This window comes from Pygoscelis adeliae, unplaced genomic scaffold (genome assembly GCF_000699105.1).
Source record: "Pygoscelis adeliae isolate BGI_AS28 unplaced genomic scaffold, ASM69910v1 Scaffold7, whole genome shotgun sequence".
NCBI lineage: Eukaryota > Metazoa > Chordata > Aves > Sphenisciformes > Spheniscidae > Pygoscelis > Pygoscelis adeliae.
Window position 1 is genome coordinate 1,490,995 of NW_008825268.1, and position 23,523 is coordinate 1,514,517.

At 35.5% G+C, this 23,523-nt stretch overlaps 1 protein-coding gene across 1 annotated transcript in view; it reads right to left on the minus strand.

Moving 5' to 3' along the window:
* The window catches only part of SPAG16 (sperm associated antigen 16), a 418,055-nt gene extending 397,603 nt beyond the window's left edge, over positions 1 to 20,452 (minus strand). Inside the window, 6 exon segments of the mRNA XM_009329669.1 lie at positions 1,199 to 1,306; positions 7,595 to 7,732; positions 13,681 to 13,808; positions 19,171 to 19,269; positions 19,710 to 19,783; positions 20,446 to 20,452. Of these exon segments, the coding sequence (XP_009327944.1) occupies positions 1,199 to 1,306; positions 7,595 to 7,732; positions 13,681 to 13,808; positions 19,171 to 19,269; positions 19,710 to 19,783; positions 20,446 to 20,452 (554 nt within the window).
* Positions 20,453 to 23,523: the final 3,071 nt, after the last annotated feature.

The window sequence follows — 23,523 nt, forward strand, 5'->3', positions numbered from 1 at the left end:
ATAGTTTGTTTAGTCATATATTTTAAAACAATCCATCCAGTTTTGACCTGTTCTTAATCCTTCATACACATATTGTACATTAATTTTTGTTAATTTCTGTTTTCTTGCAGATGGATGATATTTCATTGGAAGAAAGAATTACAGCTATTTTCCGACTACCAATTAAGATCCTAATCTAGACAAAACAGTCGTAATATGATTACTATTTCTTTCTTCACTGCACATTACATTTAGAATACTTAACCACTTTAATTCTTCAGAACAACTGAAAGTTAGATATATAATCTCTCAAGAGAAACACAGGACACTAAGCTTCAAAAATACTGCATTTTGCAAAAAGCTGACACAGAGTCAGTGAATAGCGCTCTCCTGCATTAGTATGTATGGATTTCAAGGTTAAGATGTAGAACATGTAGTTGCTATTACATGCATTTATTGATAACAATATTGACAAGCCAAAATTCTGTGATTTGTTTGGAGCTGCTGACATAAGTCACTCCCCAATGTTATTTTAAAATAAGTGCTGGCATAAACATGTGCAAAGAAGAGATTCTAAACTCAACCCTTTCACTGGCCCAGTGATCTTCAGATGGACAATATAAAAAGTTCCACTCATGGAGGAAAAGAAGCACAGCAGTAAATAGAAAACTTACAAAATTCCAGAACAACAAAATTACAGAATTACATGTTATAAAGAAAGCTACTATAACAACTCAGTACCAATGGACTAGTCTGGGCTTATTTGCAACCAAAGCAACATAGCAAATTTCTTATAGGAAGTTCAAGATGTGAAAGGACAGAAAATACCAGCTATGGGAATCATGAATGCAAAGGTTCTGAACTCAGTGTGACACCAGTTAACCTTAACATGGACAAAGGATCTAAACCCAGAAATCAATATATATTTATGGAAAAAGATCTGGGTAAAAGAAAAACTCATTTATGTTTTCAACTATTAGAAATACTATGTATTTATTAATGCCACATCACACCATGGAAAAAAATTTTCTAACAATTTTTTTGTATTTAAGAGACATGGCAGAATGGTCAGATGGAACTGCTATATACCAGAACACGAACTAAATCCAGCTAGCTTTACTTTAGCACTTTAAATTCCACAGTGTTATCTCATTACCAGGTAACAATTGAAGACATTACCTTTAATGTTACATGTATGGTAATTAAAATCATTTTTTACCTTTTAATGTCACAAATAAGCCTGTTTTTCTCCTGGACCACTCGCTTATGATGCATTCGATGGAAGTCCCGTTCTTTCTGCATTTTTAGGAAAGCCTCTTTTGCTTTGCTATATGTAAACAGAAAATGCAAGATAGAAGTATTAGTCTCCTCCTATTAATTGTTCATCAGGGTATGTCGAATACATGTAGAATTAATTTTCAGATATGCACATGCCTACTGTATCCAAGTTGGAGACTTTTGGTAGTATGCCCTGTGGTGGTGAACATGTACTTTTGAGGTCTTTTTGCTGCCAGCTGATGTACAAAACCATGGGTACCCTTCACCATTACCTTTCCTCAGTTCCTTTAGATAGATTCCATAAGGCTTCTGGCATTATAAATCTCAGACATCAACCTTACCTTAAGAACAAGGGATCTTGTGGAGGTACACATGCCAATTACAGGTGATTAGAAAAAAAAATACTCTTGTTGTAGGTTTAAAATTCTATGTGAAAATAGAATTTTCACATAGAATACTGATCTTCTAACATCTACATCGCATCTGGAGCCCAACATAATGGTACATGCTAGAAGGACACACACAGAAGGGTAACTGTATCATTGCCTTGCAAATACATGCATTTAGAGAGCTTCTGGAAAAAAATTGTGCTAGGAAAGTTCTAGGCTCGTTATCAATCATGTTTGCAGCCTGTTCCCAAGTGTCCTCTGTACGCGAGAGCAGGAAGCAAACATAAACCCATTTAAAAATTAATTGTAAACATACTGATAGCCTGTTATTCTCTAAGCACATTCTACACACAGTCATGGGACACCCTGAGATACTCTGCTCCATAAACATAAAAGAAAATACTCTACATATATTCCATACATTTTCTCCTTGCCTTCAGTGACATGGGTTTGACAGGAAAGATTAGTAGGATGAATTGTTTAATTGCAAAGGAAACTTGAAATTACCTTGCACAGAAATTAGATATTTGCTCTTTGCAAAAATAAAGCTCATTTCCTCTCCAACAGGAGTTGAAAAGTTAGGGAAACCACTATGACAGTGGAGTATGCCAAAATCACAAATCCAGGAAGACGACCCATAATTGCCAGTGCATTATATTTAATTGTACAAACAATTTATATTTACTATATATGCATTTGCTGTATTTACTACCTATACAAACTACCATATTTTTATGTGTACATTTATATGTGAATTGTTGCTTGTAGCAGGAACAGTTAGAAAGACCTGAAGAAGAGCACAGTGAATTAATGCCACTATATATCAGTCAAAGCTGAGAAAAAGCTGGCAGGGAAATGAAAACAGGCAGGGCCGACCCTGCAGTAACACTGAAAAGCTCAAAGGAGCTGTGGGCATGCACATAGCTTTGTGTGTGCATGTGCACAAATACCAGAAGTTGTGAAACAGAGTAACTTAAGATATTGTGACACAAAGTACAGATTATGATTCTGCTCAAGCTCCTATGAACAGCAAAAGATTTGAGAGGTAAATGAATCAGTGGTCTCAGGATAGTTCTGTGAAACAACTCCATCATGACACCGCTCAAAATCTGACTTGCCATAAGATCTTGAATACAAAACCTGCCCCTTCAGAGCTAAGCAGATGGCTTGTTCTAAGAGTAAAAGATGTTGCTACAGCCACAGCAAAGCCAACATCCATTTCTTTTAGTTAAGATGTATGCCAAAGACTGCAGGTCTCCCCATTTAAACTTCTCAAGCAAGTAGTTTAATAAAAATAGCAGAAGAGGGCAAGGTCAAATAAAACCAAGGAGGGATTTTCAAAGGTGAGTTACATGCCCTGTTCCCACTGAATTTAGGTAGGACTTTATTCCCCAACATGCTGCAAGTTGCAGCCCTAAGATTTTACTTGAAATAAAGACAGTTTTAGAAAACATACTCTCATCCTTTTACTCTGTCTAGTTTATATAGCATTTAGTAGCAAGGATGCTAGATGTACCATGTAATTAAACAGATGCATTTAAATATGGTGCACAATACAGAAAGTGTTCACTTTATTTTTCATTGTATAAATGGACAAATATGTGCAGGAATGGTTAGATTTTGGCACAGAAATAGGAGATCAGCTGAGGATTTTGTTGCTGGTGATAGCACTAACAATAATAATAATAAATACCATTTCCAAGATTGCTTTATATTTTGACTGTTACCATGGCTGTAGACTGGGTGTGTATTTGTGAGCATGCTTCCAAAAATCAGGACAGAGATACCTGCAAATATTTAAACTTCCTAACTGACGTTTGTGAACACAGTTACAAACCTCAGACAAAAGCTGTACACAACTTTCATTCCATCTACCTGATAAATTCCTAAATGTTTAAAGAGCTTGCAAGTATCACGGTTAGCAGTCCCTGTGATTAACACAATCTTAAAACCTGATATACCGTTACATTGTCTACCTCCATGTTCAAATACAAAGGCAATACAAAGGGTCTGGCCATAGGAAAACACCAAAATATATGGGATTCAAGCTATTTTAAATCATCAGATAGGCACATGAAATTACAATCTATTATTCAACTCACAAGCAAATATTACTAGAATATTAAATGCTTGAATGACAAATCATCACTGAAGACAATGAATTAAACTTAACTAGTCTCCTGTAAGAGTTAACAGTTTTCAGAAATGTTGTTTTCAAATTTTTCTTGCATATGGGAAAAAATATCTATGCTTCCATTCAAGAAATACTGCAGCAGATAGCAATGTCCCTTACCAATCAATCAGGGCTCAACTGTAGCCTTCAAGATAAAAAGAAAGAAAGAAAGAAAAGGAGTACACTTAAGGTATACTTTAACTACTGTCACATGGCAAACCAACGTAAAATTAGTTTTGATTTCTATCACAACACAACTTCTGTTTTTAGAAATAATTTAAATAAATATTAGTACTGTATCTAAACTTTAAGGCAATAACTATCACGAGCTTTGAAATAAATATCAGCATAATTATTTTACTCCTTTTATTATATGCATTCAGGGATTTTGTTACATCTCAAGATGCCTTCAGACATTGGACAACCTATTAAAATACATACTCGTTGTATACAGGAAGTGAAGCTGATTGCGACCTCCTCTTCAAATAACAAAACACCACAGTGAAATGTAACCAACAGCCTGCAATCTACTCTACTTGCCCACCTGCTTGCCAAGCAATCATATAAATACCACATTAAAATACCCAAAATACAATTACAGTTAGCTTCTAGACACTGAATCTCTTCCACCAATAGCTAAACAACAGTAGAGCAGTAGGTAATTGGTTTACAGTCATTTATCCTGGGCCCCCATACTGCCCAAGTCCCAAGTAACATCTCTTTTCTGCAAGATGGCTGTCAAGAATACCAAGCTCAGAAATACCAGATGTAGTTAAAAGTTTTCTTCAAATACACTTCACAGCACTGTATCTCACAATGAAAGTTTTCTGACTAATCCAGAGAGCAAAATGACTTTCTTTGCTCGCAAATCCTTGATTTCTAACCAGTCAAATCAGCATTTCTTCAGTGCTCTTAGGCATTCTGTTTTCAGTGTAAGCTGATGAATTCTCTCACAATACTTGAAAACTCAAATTGTCCTCCAGGTAATTTTGGCTCCTGCTGGAATATTTGCTTTATTATAGCAAGGGTACTGACTACAGTTATTGAACGTATGAACAAGAAAAAAATGCTGTTAACAGTCACTACAGTAAACGGAATTAGTATGAAGTATTATGATCAGGGTTTATCCAAAAGACACAAAGGAACACTGTCAACTCATGGTATATACAGCAGAAATGCTCAATTTCACTCATGAGTCCAGAAACAGCACTGGTTTATTTCATAAATTATTCAAAACAAAGTAAGTGAAATTAATTTCACAGAAGTGCTGAACTTTTAATGTTAGTATCAATGAAAACTTTGGAAGTTATTTGAAATAAATTTGTGAAATTTTGTTGAAAAATGAAATAGTGACCATTAGCACAAACCAAGTTTCACATCTACATATACTCCATTCTAATATTAGCAGAAAGACTATGAAAATAAAGCTCTCCCTGCAAGTGGAGAAAGGAGGACTAATTGTAATAGATTTTTAACAAGGTACATGCAGAATAAGTGTAGTATTTAACAGTAAATGCCAATGAATAGAAGTTACCCACTTCTAATTTGTGTCATATAAAACTCCCCTATATCTCACGGCCCACTCTGGAATACTGAACAGGTGACGTATCTCATCTGTTTACCACCAGAGCATTGCGATTTTAGGTTTCAAACACTAGAATGTGAAAAAGCAGGGCACAGTTTCAGTTCATGGATTTATTTTTTTTTTTAGCGCAGCTCACTTAAATGAGTGTTGGGAGTTTTGTTTAACGCATAGCCTGTAGGAACCTAGCATATTGGCAATGTCTTTTCTCTCTCCTGCTTTCTTCCTGTTGCACATTATCATATTGTCTTTCAGTCTTTTAATGAGAAGGCATCTGCTATAAAAAGTTTTCTGGCACCCCGTAGAGTGTATAGACATTTTTATGCAAAAAACCCAACTCATTCATGACCATGGTGAAATGGTTTTGAGCTTTATGTTTGCAACAAGCCCAGGACAACTCCAATGGCATGGCCATCGCCTGGCCAGGCATGGACCTACAACGATCATCCAGTCCAACTGCCTGATCAGTTCAGGGCTGACCAAAAGTTAATGCATGTTAAGGGTATTGTCCAAATGCCTCTTAAACACTGACAGGCTTGGGACATCAACCACCTCTCTAGGAAGACTGTTCCAGTGCTTGACCACCCTCTCAGTAAAGAAATGCTTCCTTATGTCCAGTCTAAGCCTTCCCCAGCACAGCTTTAAACCATTCCCACGCGTTCTAGCACTGGATACCAGAGAGCACCTCCCTTTCCACTTCCCCTCCTCAGGAAGCTGTAGAGAGCAATGAGGTTGCCCCTCAGCTTCCTTTGCTCCAAACTAGACAAACCCAAAGTCGTTAGCTGTTCCTCATAAAACATTCCTTCCAGCCCCTTCACCAGCTTAGTTGCCCTCCTCTGGACACACTCAAGGACTGTCACATCCTTCTTAAATTGTGGGGCCCAAAACTGCACACAGTATTCAAGGTAAGGCCACAGCAACACTGAATATGGCAGAATGTCATCAAGTCATAATCTGCTCAGATTACGTTGTTATAGTATGTTCTGCTTCATACAGGGGAAAAAAATGAAAGAAAAAAAGGTGGGGGGAAAAAAGAGAAAGGAAAGCCTGTTAAAATTTCTACTGACAATAATAAATTTCAGAAGGACTAGATTTTGTCTTTCCTTTTACTATGCATTACTGCTTCTTACTCTCCCACTCAAGGGGGAGACACAACCCCTAACTATCCATTGTCCAAAAAAGCTGCAGATGAAAATAAAGGAATGTTTTCTATATGGCCCATCTCCCAGTGCAACAGTACATTTAGACTGGACAATATTTGACTTGATTATTAAAGCTGTTTACGTAACTATTAGCCTACGGCCAATTAATTTATTAATTTAAAATATAATAAATCATTACCATTGGAAAATAATTATCATTACTAGCAGCAATTATTACTTAAGATCCAAGTTGCTATTTTTCATGTAAAGGAACAACTGAAATGAAAATTAGTAGTTTGAGCAATCTTGAGGAAAATAAAGAGATGGAGTTAACTTTTTATTTTACAGCTCCATATTTTAAAACTAAGCACTGGCAAAATTAAAGTGAGTGCATTATTAGGTCTCAGGGTAAATTCTCAATGAACACATACATGTGCAGACATACCATTCTTCAGAAAAGGCCATGTTACATGTAGTTCATTATTGCATCTCCATTATACAGGCTAAATATTTTAACTCTTTTATGACTGAAGTACAACGGACTTGAAAAATCAGCTACTACAATGTACACACAAGTATAACCAATGACAGTAATTTACAGTGACATACTATTTACCACTAGGGCCAGAGTGATAGATTTTTTTGCAATTAAAAAATGAAGGATAAGTGTATAGTGATTTTTTTTTCCCCCGTGTTGATGTTTTGTGGTAGCTGTAATTTATAGTACTGTATTTTAATACAAAATGCACATAACCATTTATTTTCTAGTTCTACATATTATACTCTTATGATTCTTTGTAGTAATTTGTTGTGATTACTGCGTATTGAAAATTATTTTCTATAGCCCAGTAAATACAAAAGAAATTAAGATTTAGGTTTCTAATAGAGCTCAGACAAAATTGAACTTTAATTACAAATGTCACCTAAAAGTAAAAATATGCACAGCCAGCATAACAAACAGGAACTTATTATTTCCATTAAGTACTCGGGTTTACTTTATCTGGCCATTTACTACTGCATATCAAAGTTTCATTAAGACCAAACAACATACTTTGCAGCAAGTTTATAGTTTTCTGAATCTTTCCTCAAACGCATATTCTCAGCCTCAAGCTGCTGGTTGCGGGTATACACAGTTGGAACCAATCCACTATCTTCAGCTGTGAACACACCTCTCTGTATGAGTTCATACCTAGTAGAAAATAAACGGAGAGATATTTTATTCTGTTTCCTTTTTCTCACTTCACTTATGTCTCCCTTCTCATGCCAGCATTTTCCTAAACTAGAATCACACAGATAAGTGTCTCAAGGCATTTACCTTTTATGATCATTAACAATTAGCAACAGTACTATCCCACCACACTGTTTAGTTTACTGCTTCTGAAATGTATTCTTGTTCCTAACAGTCAAGAGACATGTTCCGTATAACACAGTACTTCAATTTAAACAATTCTTTTCCTTCCTTTCTTCCAAATAGCTTAAATAAAAGACAGAAAAAATACTCCTGTTCAAATAACATTTGTATATACTCACAGACCTTTTCATCTCATACGCTCAAATATACACAAGATATTTCTTTTTTCTGAGGACTCAAGATGACAAAGCTGTGGATAACCTGGATGAATGACTCTGAGCTATCTTGAACATGGAATACAGAGCTCACCTGGGGAAATTTCTTCATTCCTTCCCGTTTACTTATGTTGCTCTCTCCTTATTTAATTGTATTTACCAGTATTTACCTATTTTACCAGCCCCCGAGAAAACATGATTCCGTGATGTAGAAGCCTGAAGGTTGCTTTAATTAAGTAAGCATACAGACTAACTTGCATTTTGAGAAGTAAAAGGGAATCTGGAGCAGCATGTAATGCTGTGTAGCAACCTAGGAATCTCAATAGCCCCTGGCAATAAAGTCTACTCAGTCAGTCTCATATCTTTTAGGACTATCCATCTTTTGGTAGGATGTCCATGGAAGCTAAGAATACTCTAACAGGCAGTAAAAAGGACATAGGCATTGGCACTACTCATTTTAGGCTTAATTTAAAGGTATTTAAATACAGAGCAACTTAAAGTACCTAAGCATCTTCTATACAAAAAAGAGAGCGGTGATATTAGAAAGGATTCAGAAAAGCTTAAGATGCTTCTGTGCAAGCAGACATTGCAGAGGTGATTCCAGAATCCAGTACATGCATGTACAAAACATCTATTTCTTCATTTACTTCTTCCCAGAAGACAGAAGAGCAAGACCTTCAGTTGATATGAACTTTTATAGACCCACTGAAGACAAAGACACCATGCACTATTGTAGCCGCGATATCAGTTCAGCATAGGTTCAATGGAGCTATAAATAATTTACATCAGATAAAGACTACAGGCCCACAATCATCTTCCCTGCTGATCTTGACTGCAGCTGGAAGATGTTCTGGGTGGGAACTCACCAGAAGGAATAATACGACCATTATTTGCCTTTTCAAGGGAAAAATATATTGAATTTGTGCATTTTTTTCCAATAAGGAAGTATGGAAAGAACAGCAGTAATTAGAGCTAAAAATTATACTAAATGCTATCTCCTGCACTTGGACAGAAGCAGCGGATTTGAAACTTGAAGACAATAAGCACAGCATCCCTAGATGAATAAAACATGTTGCTGAAACAAAAAGTGTTTGTAGAATAAGGGATTCTTACCTGACAAGCAACTCTTACTTAACATCCTCCAAAAATTTTCTAACATTCCCCTTAATTTTATGTCCAAATGTTTTATGTTCCTGTGGTCAGCTACTTACCTGCATTTCTGTGGATACTTCTAGGAATGCTCATCCCTATGAATTAAGCTGTCACATTCACCACCAGCAGATGAAAGGTTTTTGAAAAGTTAAACTGAACATGTCCCAAAGCTAAATTCATTCTGTCATCACTTTGTTTTCTTAAGCAAATTACAGTGGCAACAGGCTTTAATACTAAGAAAGAAGCTTAGACTTCCCCCCCAAATAAACATTGACTGATGAGCAGGTACAATTCCTACTGGAAATATTGAAAATAAGGGCAGTTCTCATCGCAAATGATCACAACTCTACATACTCCTTTATCTGCCAGAAAAATTTCTCCACTGAATGCCTTAACTGCACATCATGAAAACCACCGAATTTCTGCACAAAGACACATCAGACATGGATAATTGATGAACTTAGCCTCCAGCAGAGCTAAGAACTCTGAAAGACAATTTTAATGAAATACAATTAATACCAATAAATTCACTATGCCATTGTCCAAGAACACTACTAAAATTGAAGGCTTTTGTGCATGTAATAGAAATGGAATAGAAAACCACACAACAAAATTGCATTGTGAAGTCTCATTATCTTTCATCAACCTAGTCTTGTAAAACTTTTAGAACTCCTACATACCTAGTTGACTGCCAAATAGCTATTGTTCTCACTTCTTTCTATTATAGAAGGGAACTGTGATGCATATTAAATTAATTAGTTCCATACACACACAAGCATTTTGCTAAGCTTTTCAGAACAACTGAGTTGTTATTCTTGAATTGCTATTTAAAATTAACCAAGAATCTGGAAACCTAAGGAACAGATGTCAACTATGATTTTATGATCAAAACCCAGTACAGACTGACTAAAAATTATACATTACTACTATATAGGTTACCTTAAATTCAAGTTCCTGAGAGTTCTAAAGGAATTGGGTTGCAGAGAGGCCCTGCAATAAACTAACTGATATGTAGCTCAGGATAATCCTTTACCAAGGGATAACTCATGTAGAGATGCATTCAGGGATTAAAATTTCAAGTTTTAGCTTTTACAAGAACTTCTTACTGAAAATTATCATTCCAACTGATAACCTCTTAAACAGTTTCAACAGAAGGCTAAGAAAGAAATGAGCACAGAAAAATAAAGCACCTTTTTGCCCTAGTGTACTCCTCCAATCTATTATGGCATATAAGTAGAAAATTTATATTATCATGTTATGCTTGTTATGTAGGCAAGAAAGTAGGTATGTCCATGTAGCTTTTTGCAAGTCAAACTTGAGGTTACTTCACTTATGTTCTGAGCCAGTCTAATCCAAAAACTGAATCTGTTTTAGTGTGATGCTGTCCTGGAACTGATAACCCTAATTTCTCTCAGGATTTATTAACTCAGAGCACAATGTACATTAATGTGACCATACGATTTCCAGGCCAAAGAGGACACAGAGTAGAGGAAACTTAGGTCTGCCTGAAATAAGCAGATTGTTTCCGCTGCCTTTAGGGAGTTGTGACATGGAGGATCACAACCTATATCCATTTTCTTCATTCTGCAAAAAGGATTTTTTTTTGTAATGAGTCTACCTTTATGCTCAGAGAAGACATACTAGCTTTGTTGCATGTGCTCTGTTATGCACAACCCAGGCAATCTTTGCAAGGCATACACAAGACAGGCATGGCTTTTAACCTTGCTTGCTCATGTAAGTTTATTCCTAATTTTAACCACATCAAACAGAAAAGAATTTTCAAATCATGTTTCCGTAATTAGTCTGGAGCTCTCCTTTTACTCACAAGCTAAAACACTGCCAGGTCTCCAGGAACACTTAGTCAGAGATTACCAGTCCAATGGGTATAATAACTAAGCACAGTGATAGCTCTGTGCATATGTGTGAACAGCAAATGATTCATCTGCTCATCAGACTGGCAACGTGCTGCCAGCAGCAGTGAGCTCTTTGGGATTAGGAGGTATAGACTGTCAGACACGTGAATTTACAGTTGATCAGCCCTTGCACTTCATACTCCAAAGCTGTCAATCCAACATTTTTAATAAGCAACAAAAGCACTATAAAGTCTTGTGTATCAAAGGAATAGAAAAGTTAATGGTAAGTTAGATATTCTAAAAATAATTTAAGTCTAATTTTAAGTTCCTTGAAGTATAACTGGAAGAAAAAAGTGTATGTGCAAAAACCTACATAAGTAAAAAAAAAGATCACTACAAGTGTGATAAAATTATTCATTACATCATAGAAAAGGAGTGGGTTTGGCTTAAAATAAAACATAATCATGACATTTTATACAGCTGGATAGAACAGAATGTTATCTCAAACTCTGAAATAAACACAGATAATTTGGTCCAATCTAAGTGACCTTTAGATCTCAGACAGACAATTATTTCAAAGCAAGCTTTTTGATAAATTTTCTCCACGTTAATTAATTTCTCATTTTAAATTCCATTAGTACTTGATCACCACAGCATGAGAGCGAGAGTGTCATCCCAATACATAATGACAAACCTGAGCACACTAATCTGCTCTCACTTTCATTAATATTGTAAATTATCTATTTCAAACCAACATGAAACATTTTGAAATAAGTTATTAATGCAGAAAAAGTCTCAATACAGTAAGCTTAGATCCTGACATGCTAGGCTCATTTGTAATGCTACTGAAATTAAAAATACTACTTACAGAGAAAAAAAGTATGTATAGCTAAGGATTTACAAGACAGGGCCTCCTAAGACCTGCTCTTGCCCTGTTAAAAAGCAATTTGAATTTTGCCATTGATATAAATTCAGATTAAGCACTTCAGAGAAAGCTGTAGTTTCATAAAAAGGTCGCTATTTATATCTGTCTGGTATTAATTATCTTCTTCCATTAAAACTGTTAAACTTCTTCAAACTTAACGCTATTCATATCAGTTCTTTTGTTGAAAAAGAATACAGAACTATACTGCTCCTTCCCTAAGGAATCATTTAAGTCACATTGTTATCCTGTCAAAAACCAGATCATTATTAATTCCAAAGGCAACACTTGATTGGTGAGCTCTACACTAATAAGACCACAACTTTGCAAACAATAGCAATGATTTCCTCATTAGAGAATATTTCTAAGAAAATTTAAAAGCTTCAAGGCTTTCGTAGGAAAAAATAGGATGTTTCTAACTTTTCAAATTTACTAATTTTCAAATTAAACAATTCCAAGAGACCTTATGAACGAAGCACTGAACCTCTGATGTTTAAAGACTGACTACAAGGTAACGCAAGGACTTGTTTCCACTTCTCAGAATCTTTCCAACATAACTTGCAATTCAAAGGAAGCTCATAACTGAAAGTATTTCATAGAACTTTATGACAAGCACAATCTTTTCCTCCAAAATAATTCAGCTCTCCTCTCAAGCTTTGCAGCACTCCTAGCACATCATTCTTAATCAGTATTAAAAATGCATACACCCTGTGGGATTCCATATGTGAAGAGAGTGGTGGAGGAAGTGGAGTATTTAGACAAAACTGCATTTTTAAACTTCTGTGAGAAGTATAGACAATATCTCTGCAATCTATAAAAGCTGGGGAAAAGAAGATAGAAGAGTAAACTCTTGAGCTGTTCCTGATTACTATATGAATTAAATTTTAAAAAGAATAAAACCAACCAACCATATTATTTTGACTGATGTACCAAAAATTACCAAGTATCAAAAATTGTTATTATTCTACTTCAAAATATGAGGTACCCATGATGAATGTCCAAAAATACCCAAACAAGTAAGGTATACCATACTACTACTATACCATACTACAAAACATTCAGTTTTTAAGCAGGCACCTAGGTTCTGGAAAGCAAGAAAATAATAAAGCCACATGATTTCTCAGCATTGCTGAAATGAAAAGCCGGTCATTTTGCATTTGACTCATTTGATCCAATAACGACTTCTGCACTGCAGCTGGTTTCTAGTTTTCATTGTTAGTCAGTGGAGAGCAGAATATACTTGAAAAAATTATAATTGAATTCATTTAATCTTAAGGGAGATGGCTTAAACAACTCATCTGAGTTGCATCCTGAAAATGATTTCTCTTCACTGGTCAACAGAAGAGGCCTCAGGTGACCACTTCAGGCTTGTAAATGTCTAGAGTTAAGTGAAATGCATACAGTCCTTCGAAGGTACCCGTTTGAGATCCCCAGAGTCAGCTTTCTTGAAAGTCTGTCCTAAAACAATGGTTTGCATCCTCATTCTCAACTTGAATTATTTCTTTGGTAAGACACTACGTATTTAAGAATGACTTGTATTCAGAAGACTTTTCTGGAAATATATCCTGAAATACTGAAAATATTTGAATCCTGAGCATCTATTTCCTAATTCTCAAAGTAACATGGTCACTTAAAATATTTTACCATTCAGTTTGGAAGCAGTCAAGGGTTCTGGACATTCCCAATCTGACCAGGAAATTGCAGAAGAAGTCATCCATCGCTTCAGGTATTTCAGACACTGATTTCTTAGAAGTCAGAACTGATTGCAAAGCCTGAAATTAAATTTTTATAATTGTTATTAAACCTACAAGAGAAATGTAATTATCATACCTTCTATTTCTGAGGTCATCTAAAGTCACAGACCTACCGGAGTACAGCTAAATGTTTCCCTTGTCTTTATTGATCAGATTTGTAATCACTGATCCTTCTAGTGTCAAGGTCTGTGAAAGGTTATAGAGAAATAACTCAAAATCATCTGATTTAAGCAAGTATTCTGAACCTGACATAATCTGATATGGACTTGAAACTATTTAAACTGATGGATGATCTTCTGTCACTCACCAGAGAGAAAATGTTAGTTCTCATACTCCTGCACCCTTCAGAAACCTTCAAATCTACTGATGAGAAAAATCAGTACTTCATCTAATGAAAAATGCAAAAATCCAAGGTGATAGTAAAATAGCTTATATTCTTCTTGTAATGATGCATGCAATGGAGAGACTGAAAGAACTGCATCTCCATCATTAGATCTCTTAAAGTCTCACAAAGATCAATTCTCCCTTTCCTTCTCAACATCCATATGCAGACACTGAATGAAGCTGCCAGACAACATTGCTACAAGTGTTAGCAGAATACAGATGGTGCACCGAGGCTTCATATGCAACTCCTCCAGTGCCATCAAGATAGACAGTTATTCAGATAGGATCAGCTCACGGGTCAAGCACAGTTGCCAAAAGCAGAATCAAAACAAAACAGAGCAATCCTACTACAGAGAGAAAAAAATGCCCTTCACAGCTTTCTGTTGCAATGCAAATTTCTTACCTTCACCCAACCCCATTCAGCCCACTCAGTGCATAGCTTGATATTAAGCTCTCCTAGAGAGATTTCAAGGTGCATGGAGATATGAAAAAAGTAAAATATGACCCAGACTGAGACTACCCCCCCCCCCCAAACTGTGCTTAAAGATAACCAGTTGAGAGAGGCTGCCACAACTTGGCAGCCAAAGAGATGGCCTTAATTCATTCAGACTTCAAATGGATTACAGCAACTTGACATACCTAAATGTGAAGTTCTCGGCATTTGGGAACTCCACCTGGGCACAATGCTACAATGGACTTGCTCAACAACACAGGCTACTATGACAAGATACTGCACATGCCTGTCCTCCTGGTGAGAGGAAGACAGAACAAACTTGGGCTTGACACCTATCACTTAGTGCACTTTTGAAAGAAACTCAGATTTTATGATGTGAGCTACATATTACTTGAAAAAAACCCCGCTGTAGAGAAGAGCAGCAGAAACAGCTTCCATACATGCCTACCTTCTTTTCTTCATTTCAATACTAGCAAAACTGAAAAAAATTCCAGTGAAATACTCATCAAGACATACTAAAGGCTGTGACTGCAAATTATTTCCTCCATCCATTTAAAAAGAATCTTTAAGGCCAGGGATTTTTGATAACTCCATCCATTTATGGCTTATTCATGTCCTTAGTGGGAGCTCTGTCAACACGACTGCATAAATTACCTGGAGATAAAGGCATTTCTCTTGATAAAAAACTCACAGCATTCCCTACGCTGGAAAAATCTCATAGCCATTTTGTGTAATACAGAAAATGTTGTGTTTAATCCAGGCAACCTAGCTAATATAAACAGAAAGAATTGTACATGTACTATCAAGGCCATGTAACACTGTATTATGAATAATACAATATGCCAAGTGCAATGTAATGTTTAGCATATTTTCATTACTAGAGATACAGTACATCAGACAGGTCTATTTTCTAATTGTGGTAATACAAGAACCAAAGAGAGTACATCTGCAGACATGCAGCTGCATCCCTTTTCTTGCTTCTTTTCTTTCTTTATTCTAAGTGAGGCAAATACCTAATATTGTTGTTTGTAGTTTCCCAAACACATCTATAAACCCAGTCTTTGGAAGAAATGACACAGCTTGATTCCCTTAATAAATGGAAATATGATAGAAATTAATTTCATCCATGCAGAAGAGAATTTATTAGCTCGATACTAGCACTGAGAATCATTTCAGGAACCGAAGCTTGAGCAGGGAACAATATACGGAAAAATGAATGCAGTCTAGAGGCACAGTATTGGAATAGGGCCTCAGGAAACCAGAACTAAATAGCTAGCTCTTCTGCAGACTTTGAGAGTGATATTAGGTTAACCACTAACTTAATATTAACCTTGGATGACTACCCATAGAATGGCATAACAGTAAGTTTTTGTATACATTTACCTATTTAGAAATGAGGAAAATACAGTCTATTAATGTGGTGCAAACAGACACCCTATGGTAGCTATACAGACAAAAATACCTTATTAAAGGATTCTGACCATTAAGTCAAAATAAACTAAATATTTGCTTTGTTAAATATCTGTTAAATATTTCTTGGTTAATTTTTTTTAATTAAAATCTCCAAAACATTTTGAGTGTAAGGATTGCAAATATGGCCAGTAAAATAAATTAATTGCTAAGAGTTTAACCTTAAAGACTTCCACAATACTCTCAAGAATTTCTGTCCAATGAAGAAAGATGAACACCAGATAAATTAATAATTTCTCTAGAAAACAAAATAAGATGTTCTTGCAAAACTTAAACTAAAAAAGAATATTAAAAGGGAATTCAAGGATTTTTAACACGTTCAAACAAATTAACAATCAAACCTACATAAAATATACGGTTAACGAAGGACAATGTAACTTCAGATTATCATTTGGGATCTTAAGAAAATAAAGATCCTGGAATGGAAGTGTAATAGTTGTAACTACTGAAGAGAGTATTTCAGCCAGCTTTCTCGTGTGGTTTTCCACAAGTTCTGTATCCTTTTCCTACAGTCCCTATCAGCTTAAGATTTTCTTTCATATGCAAAATACTCTATTGCTTGTGTTTAAAAATAATTAATATTACTTTACAATGTCTCAAAACAAGGACAACAAAAAAAAAATCACGAGTTGCAACTGAAAAGGACAAATGATGACTAGAACAGGAACAGCAGGCAGGATCACTGCTATCCAAGGCATGTGTTGACCAGCACAGCTGTATTTTGAATCAGCTGCCATTTCACCTCCAGACTAGGGGGAAATGATACTTAGATTAGAGCTCCATCACCCTCATTTCCCTCTTGGGATCCAAACAAAAATGTGAACTGTAACTGGCGAGGGAGCCTCACCAAACTCCTTAAAGACCAGTAGTTTCACGGTACCTATGCAGAGATCCAGAAGGAATGAAAACACGTCTCAATATCCCCTGTAGAAACATAGTTTTAATTCCTACACACCAATTTTATTTAAAAAAGTGAATAGCACCATCTCATTAGCTTACATTTGCTCTTCTTCATTTAGTAATTAGTGCTAATTACTTTGGAAGGAAGTTTGAAAATAAGTATTTTTCTTAGATTTTCTGGGTTATACTTGATGTTTTTACACAGCGTAAAAGAAACTGTAGTTACTATAAATATCCATAGTTTCTAAATTGAGTACCTGCATTTGGCAAATCGCTTAAATATTTTTGGATGCTAACTTGATCTGTGCCTTCTCTTTATAATTTCTTTTCTTAACCAAAAGATTTGCATCTAATATTGAAACGCAATCTTTAATATGGAATTAGGTATACAAGTTACTATGAACAGCAAATATACATAATGACATAAAAATGTTTATCACAGAGTAGCTATTCCAGGATATGGTTATTACCTAATCTAACCTATTTTAGCCAAGATTAGAAGCTAATGATTAAAAAAGTGTATCAATTATTTATCATGTGAAGACAGCCTTCTGCTGTGCTTCTTCACTCAGAGTTTGGATATTAATTCAATATTAATTCACAGGAAACAGTGCTTCTAACATGAGTCACCAGAAGCATCCACTGCAGCACTTGGACTTTTCCAGTGAATTAGCATCAAACAATCTAGTCACTGAGCCTCACAAAATATACAGTAAATCGTTATGAAAGCTGTCAAGGAACTAGCAAGTGTATTAAAACATTTTTCTATTCATGTCTTTCTGTCTAAAGGCTGGAAATATTATTTCAGTTTCAAAATTATGGAAAAAAATGAAACCTCCAAATAATGAGCCAAGAAGCAAGAAGATGGACATCTATTAGCATAAGCACAAAAATCAAAGAGAATTTGAGTTTAAGCACACACGTTCTTTTGTTTTAAGGAAAGGTAACACTTTCTTCAGTTGATTAAATGGGATAGATATTAGCACATTGTTTCCTACCACTCAAAGTTCAATAAATCAACGAAGAGGTAAAAGATTTTTTAAATATAGCACTGTCAAAAGATCAACAGATTAAAAATATTCTTCCTTGTTTCACTTTCTATTTGAATGTCAACTCACACAGTAAAACAGACATAACTTCAGTTATCTCTAAAGAACACTAAGAATTTCCACTACTTGGTTAAGTAAGTCCAGTCTTTACTACTTAACTACTTGGTTAAGCATGTTCAGTCTTTAAAACTTCTGCCATCTTTCCCTTAATTTTCAGGCATATTCAGTTTCAAAACACATAAGACTCCGGTACTGTCAGTTTTCATTCAAAGTTTGATCTAAAATGCAAAACTGATCTGTTGATAGGCATTAGTGCAGAAGAAAAAGCACATTTTTCCTCCATTTCGATGTTAAGAACCATTCAGATAATTTTACCTTTTTGTTATTAATCATTTGCTTTTGCAAAATGAAGACTATGACAATAGCTTACTAATGAGGCTGTAAGATAGCAGTGATATTAGAAACACAGCAGGGAAAAGCACTTTTCCATTAGATTGTTATAAGCAAGTAAATTCAGGTAAATCACATTTTGGAAAATGCAATATAACAATCCCATTGTGTAACTCTGAACTATTACATGACTGTTTTGAAAACAAACTGTAAATGTAAGAAGTTTCAAAAACTAATGATTGATAATTTCATTAATATTTTGATTTAACGTAGTTTAACAACCCATTCTTTATTTTCAAGATATGAATAATCTTTAGCAAGGTATCGAGTACAAGCTTCTGTGGGTCTTAAGCATATGCAGTTTCTTTCCTGTGTCAGGGATCACGCTCTCATTCAATCTACTCAGATAAAGAAACAAACCCTAAAGTACTGATACATTGTAATAACAGTAATATATTTTAAATAATCTATCTATATATTTGTTACTTCTATTTGCAATATCAGGTTGTTTACAGAACATAAAATGAACAAAAGTTAAAGGAAGATGAAACCCAGGAAACATAGGTTGACTTTTCCACTGTGCCATACGTTTACCCCTAGAAACTTCTAAAAAGTAAGAAACAATCTTTTCCACACAAGTATTTCATAATTAAAATAAGTTATGTGTAAATTTTAAGCCACTAATGCCAACTTAATTATAGACAGAGTCTTAGAATGTTTAGGAAGTTCTTACTAAAATTTGGGCATCTTCAGCCTGCTCTTGAATAGTCTGCAAAGCCTTTGACAGATCCTCATCATCTTCCTGAAGACTAAATTCATCATCTGCTGGAACCTAAATGAAATGATTTAAAGTTAGGTATCAAAATATTTTATACATCTTTCTTTCAGAATACAGCTGTTTCCACTCCCAGTACAACTACTGAAAATAATCTCGTTCTTGTTAAAATAATATTTTGCCCTATTTAAATAGAATTTATATTACTGAAATATTCGTTATAAGCTGAAACTTCTAAATAGAAATACCTGTATCTTTATAAAAGATTTAACATTCCAATGTTAATGTTTAACATTCAAATAGAAGTAAAACATAATAAATCAACTGACACTAAATCTTCTTTTGAAAAATTAAGACATGCCTAGCATCATCACACTTCATAAAAGAAGATTTGTGTCATTTCTCCTAGGATGTTTTTGTGACTGATGAAGTAAAACAAAAGAATGAAACATGAATACTCTACCACATATCTGAACATTATCAAATTAGTAAATTACCTCTTCATACTGATAATCATCTTTAGAGTCATCTGTTACGGTAAATTCTGCAGATTTTGTTAAGTCTGAAACAGCTGATGCATGTGATGAGTTCCAAGTTAAAAAAATGTATCATAAACCAACCACCTATAAATCTGTTATCACCACCTTCGCCCTTGTTCTTTTTGACATAAGACTTTACACTTCAAGGCTCCTTTCAGTCTTTAGGTGAACATGCCCAGCTCCAGTGAAAACTATGTGCACACAGAGACAGAATTTAGATTCAAAGTCTTTATAGCAGGTTTAAACACCATTAAAATTTGCCTCATCAGATCTGTTAAAGTTAGAAGTCAAGCACTGTTCCGAGTTAAACAATAGCTAAATTCTGCTCTCACACAATCATCCATTTTCATACGGGTCTTACTGCGCTGAGATTTCCACACACTTCATGCTTCTAAGCATAAGAAGCTTCATGCTCTCAGAGACTGGCATTTTTTTTATCAAATTCAGATGTAAGAGTTCAAACACGAACATCTGAGATCAAACACCGAATACCAGAGGACCTTTTACTGAAGCTGATACAAGTGCCTTAATTACAACACAGCTACAATAAAAAGGAACTTTCAAAATGTAAAAAGTCATTTGGAAATTATCTACAGTTCCTCCAAACACTCTAGAGGCAAACTTTTCATTAAAAATAACTACAAATGGTGTAAAATGAAACCCAAATAAACATTTTTTCATCCACTAGCCTCACAGCCCATGAAAGTATAACAAGAATGTTTTTAGCAGGATGCTCTGTTGACAGTTTCCGTAGGAAATCAGTTAGCCTACAAGTGACCCATGTAAATAAACCAGAAATTAACTTCTGAAGGAAAGAAAAGTTGGCAATTCAGTACTTCACACACATCAAATTTAAATGGTAACTTCTATATATAAAGAGAAAAAAGAGACATGATTTTCCAGCTTTGCATCATTTCCCAAATCTGAATTATTCTCCTAGAAAACAGGCCTTTTGCTACAGTTCTCACAGTACAATATGTAAAAGTATCATCTGCATTCAAGACCCCAGCATCAACAAAACTATCAGTTAAATTGTAACCATCTAGAAGGCTAAAAACTGAAGATCACGTCCCAAAAAAGAATAACCACCATTTCTTTTACAGAGATGTGAGGTTTGAGATAAAAGTTGGAGAGATATCATTTTCTCTTCTAAACTTAAAAACCAAATAGGGAAGTAATTGAGTAAATAAATGTGTAATTTTCAGTAATCAAGTCAAAGCACATCTGTGTACCTCCAACTGCCCAATTACACTACATGCTTACTATAAAAACTGCATATTTAAATAGGAAACTGGCATGAACACTTCTTAAGAATCTCCTATCTAGGCTTAGTACATGAAAGTAAATGCCCGTAACATATGTGCCCCCAAATTTACTTCCTGAATTGCTGCATGACAGACTGCCAATGTGGAACACAGGACTTGAATTCAAGTCACCACCTCTCTGCATCTCAAATTTCGCTCTCTGCAAAAGCATCATTTTCTAACCTGACTGATTCTGGAATGATAATTCTAAAACCTGAACTACGCAGAAACTCATCTCCAAAAAATGTTTACTATGTTTTGTTTCATAAGGGGCGGGAGGGACGGGGGAGAAGGAAGGAACCCCCAAACTATTAGATTTAACAGGCCTAAGTCTGTTCTCTATTGCACCAGAAATTTGGATTAACTCTTCTGACTTTAACAGGAGGGCAAAGAAGTTGTGTGGTTCAATGAATGCACCTTTTCTCAGCATGGTACTCCAGGACCATATGTGGGTCCACCAAGGTAAGCAAAGAGAACACAGATGAAAATAGCTCATGTTGAGACATGACTTGCAAGAGCTGACCCAACAGAATTGAGGGAATGATCAGGGATGCAGGCATCAAGCTACCTTTCAATTGTCTGCCTGCTCCCCAGTACAACAGGAATGTTTTGGTCCTCACATCCATGTCTGACCACATCCTAATGAAACAACTCCCAATTCCTGGACTTCATTCTTTCAACTCACAGGAGAAAAGTTCACCTGAACTGCTGATTACAGAAGAAAAGGGAACAACAGCACGGCACGAGTGCAAAGCAGGAGGGATAGGTTTCCTTTATTGTTTGAAAAAGCAAGAAGGCTGCTTGCAGCAGGCAAGTCAAGATAAAAGACAGTAATATTGACTGACTAGTTAGCGTAATGTTCTAAAAAAATCCTTTTTTAAATTAGATTAAGATTTCCTAGCACTAGCAAGCTGACCACACATACTCTTTTTAAAGAATGAGACTTTAAAAAGCATGGTCATGTTTGTATAGCGTGAATACTTGGGTAGAACATCTTTTTGTATGAAGCAGGGGACAGTTTCCGTATATATGTAGTAATTCTACACACAAAATATCTGCATACTTCTCTGGAACTCCAAAGCCTCTTTGCCTCAAGCTCAGTATTTATCAACTTAAAATTAATTTAAATGAAGTGCATTTAACTAAAATACTGTACCCAGTGATTTTTCACACCATGTTTAGTGATTTGATCAGAAACTATTTTTTCTAAAGCTATCTTTTGCTAAAAATGGGCTAAAAATGATCCTTCTCCCCCCCTTGAGTCTTTCTACATTTATCAAATCTTTCAATGCAGATAGAAGCATCACTGCAGTATAACCTTGAGGAGTAAAACACTTTCAAACACTGTTTTTTTTCTCCTGGATTTTGTACTGACCTGACCTTACTTGCGATCCATTATGGTCTAAACTAATGCATCATTGCAAACACTGTGCACAGACTAAAACATTACTTTAAAAATCCTGATTACTTTTTTCCTATTTTTTCCAAAAATCATAGCCAGGTGCACAATAAAAGAGAAGAATTTGATTTTAAAACTATTGTATTTCTGCAACAAACACTGTGTCAATTATTTTAACACGTGCTGACGCAGTGCTTTAAGTACACCACACTGTAAAAACAGCTGGGCGGTTTCAAGGAGGTAGAAACTGAGGCACAAGCTCACTAAGGCAAATATTCCACTTGTTTTATTGCTTTTATATTGGCTTACATCTTAAGTCTAGCAAGGCAGGAAAAACTAAGGTACTGGTAGGGCCTAACACTTAAGCTCTGATTATTTAGCCTCTAAAACAAAGCTCGCAAGATCTTATTGATTTGGCAGCTCACAGCTACAAAACAGAGCTAATCTGACCTAGTGACAAAACTAGAATTTGGGTCTAACCAAAAATTACACATTTAAAAGCCATAAAGTTCTAAAATAATTTGCCACAACTCAATTGTGAAAAGAATTCAAACTGTTTTTTTTCCCTCTAGAAGCCACAGCAAACAAAATTACGTCTAGGTTATTGTATCACAACCTTTGTATCTTGGTCATACACAATACTAAAGAAAAACACAACTATCTAGCCAGTTACTGTGTGTGGCAGGCACTGGGAAATTAAAGGAGCACCTTTTACAACAGCACATTGGGACTGTCTTAATGACACGGCTTGTCACTCCTCGGTAGATATTTTGCACTGACTGATCAACAACTAAAACAAGAGGCAACAAGAGACTTTCAGTTCAGAATTTTAACTCTTGCTTAGACTGCCCCATCAGCAGGGGAGGATAAAATTACCCTGCTTTTCCTAAGGGTCATTCCAGGGACTCTTCAACAGCCAAGAAAATAAACCCCGTTAAAGTGAGCAAGATCCTACCGCCTCTGCAGGAAAAAACACCCCCGCATATTAGCCCTTTTCAGCCTCCAGGGGCAGTAACTCACAAAAAGCAGCAACAAGGTCTTGGGGGGTTTTGGCTCCCCCCCCCCCCCC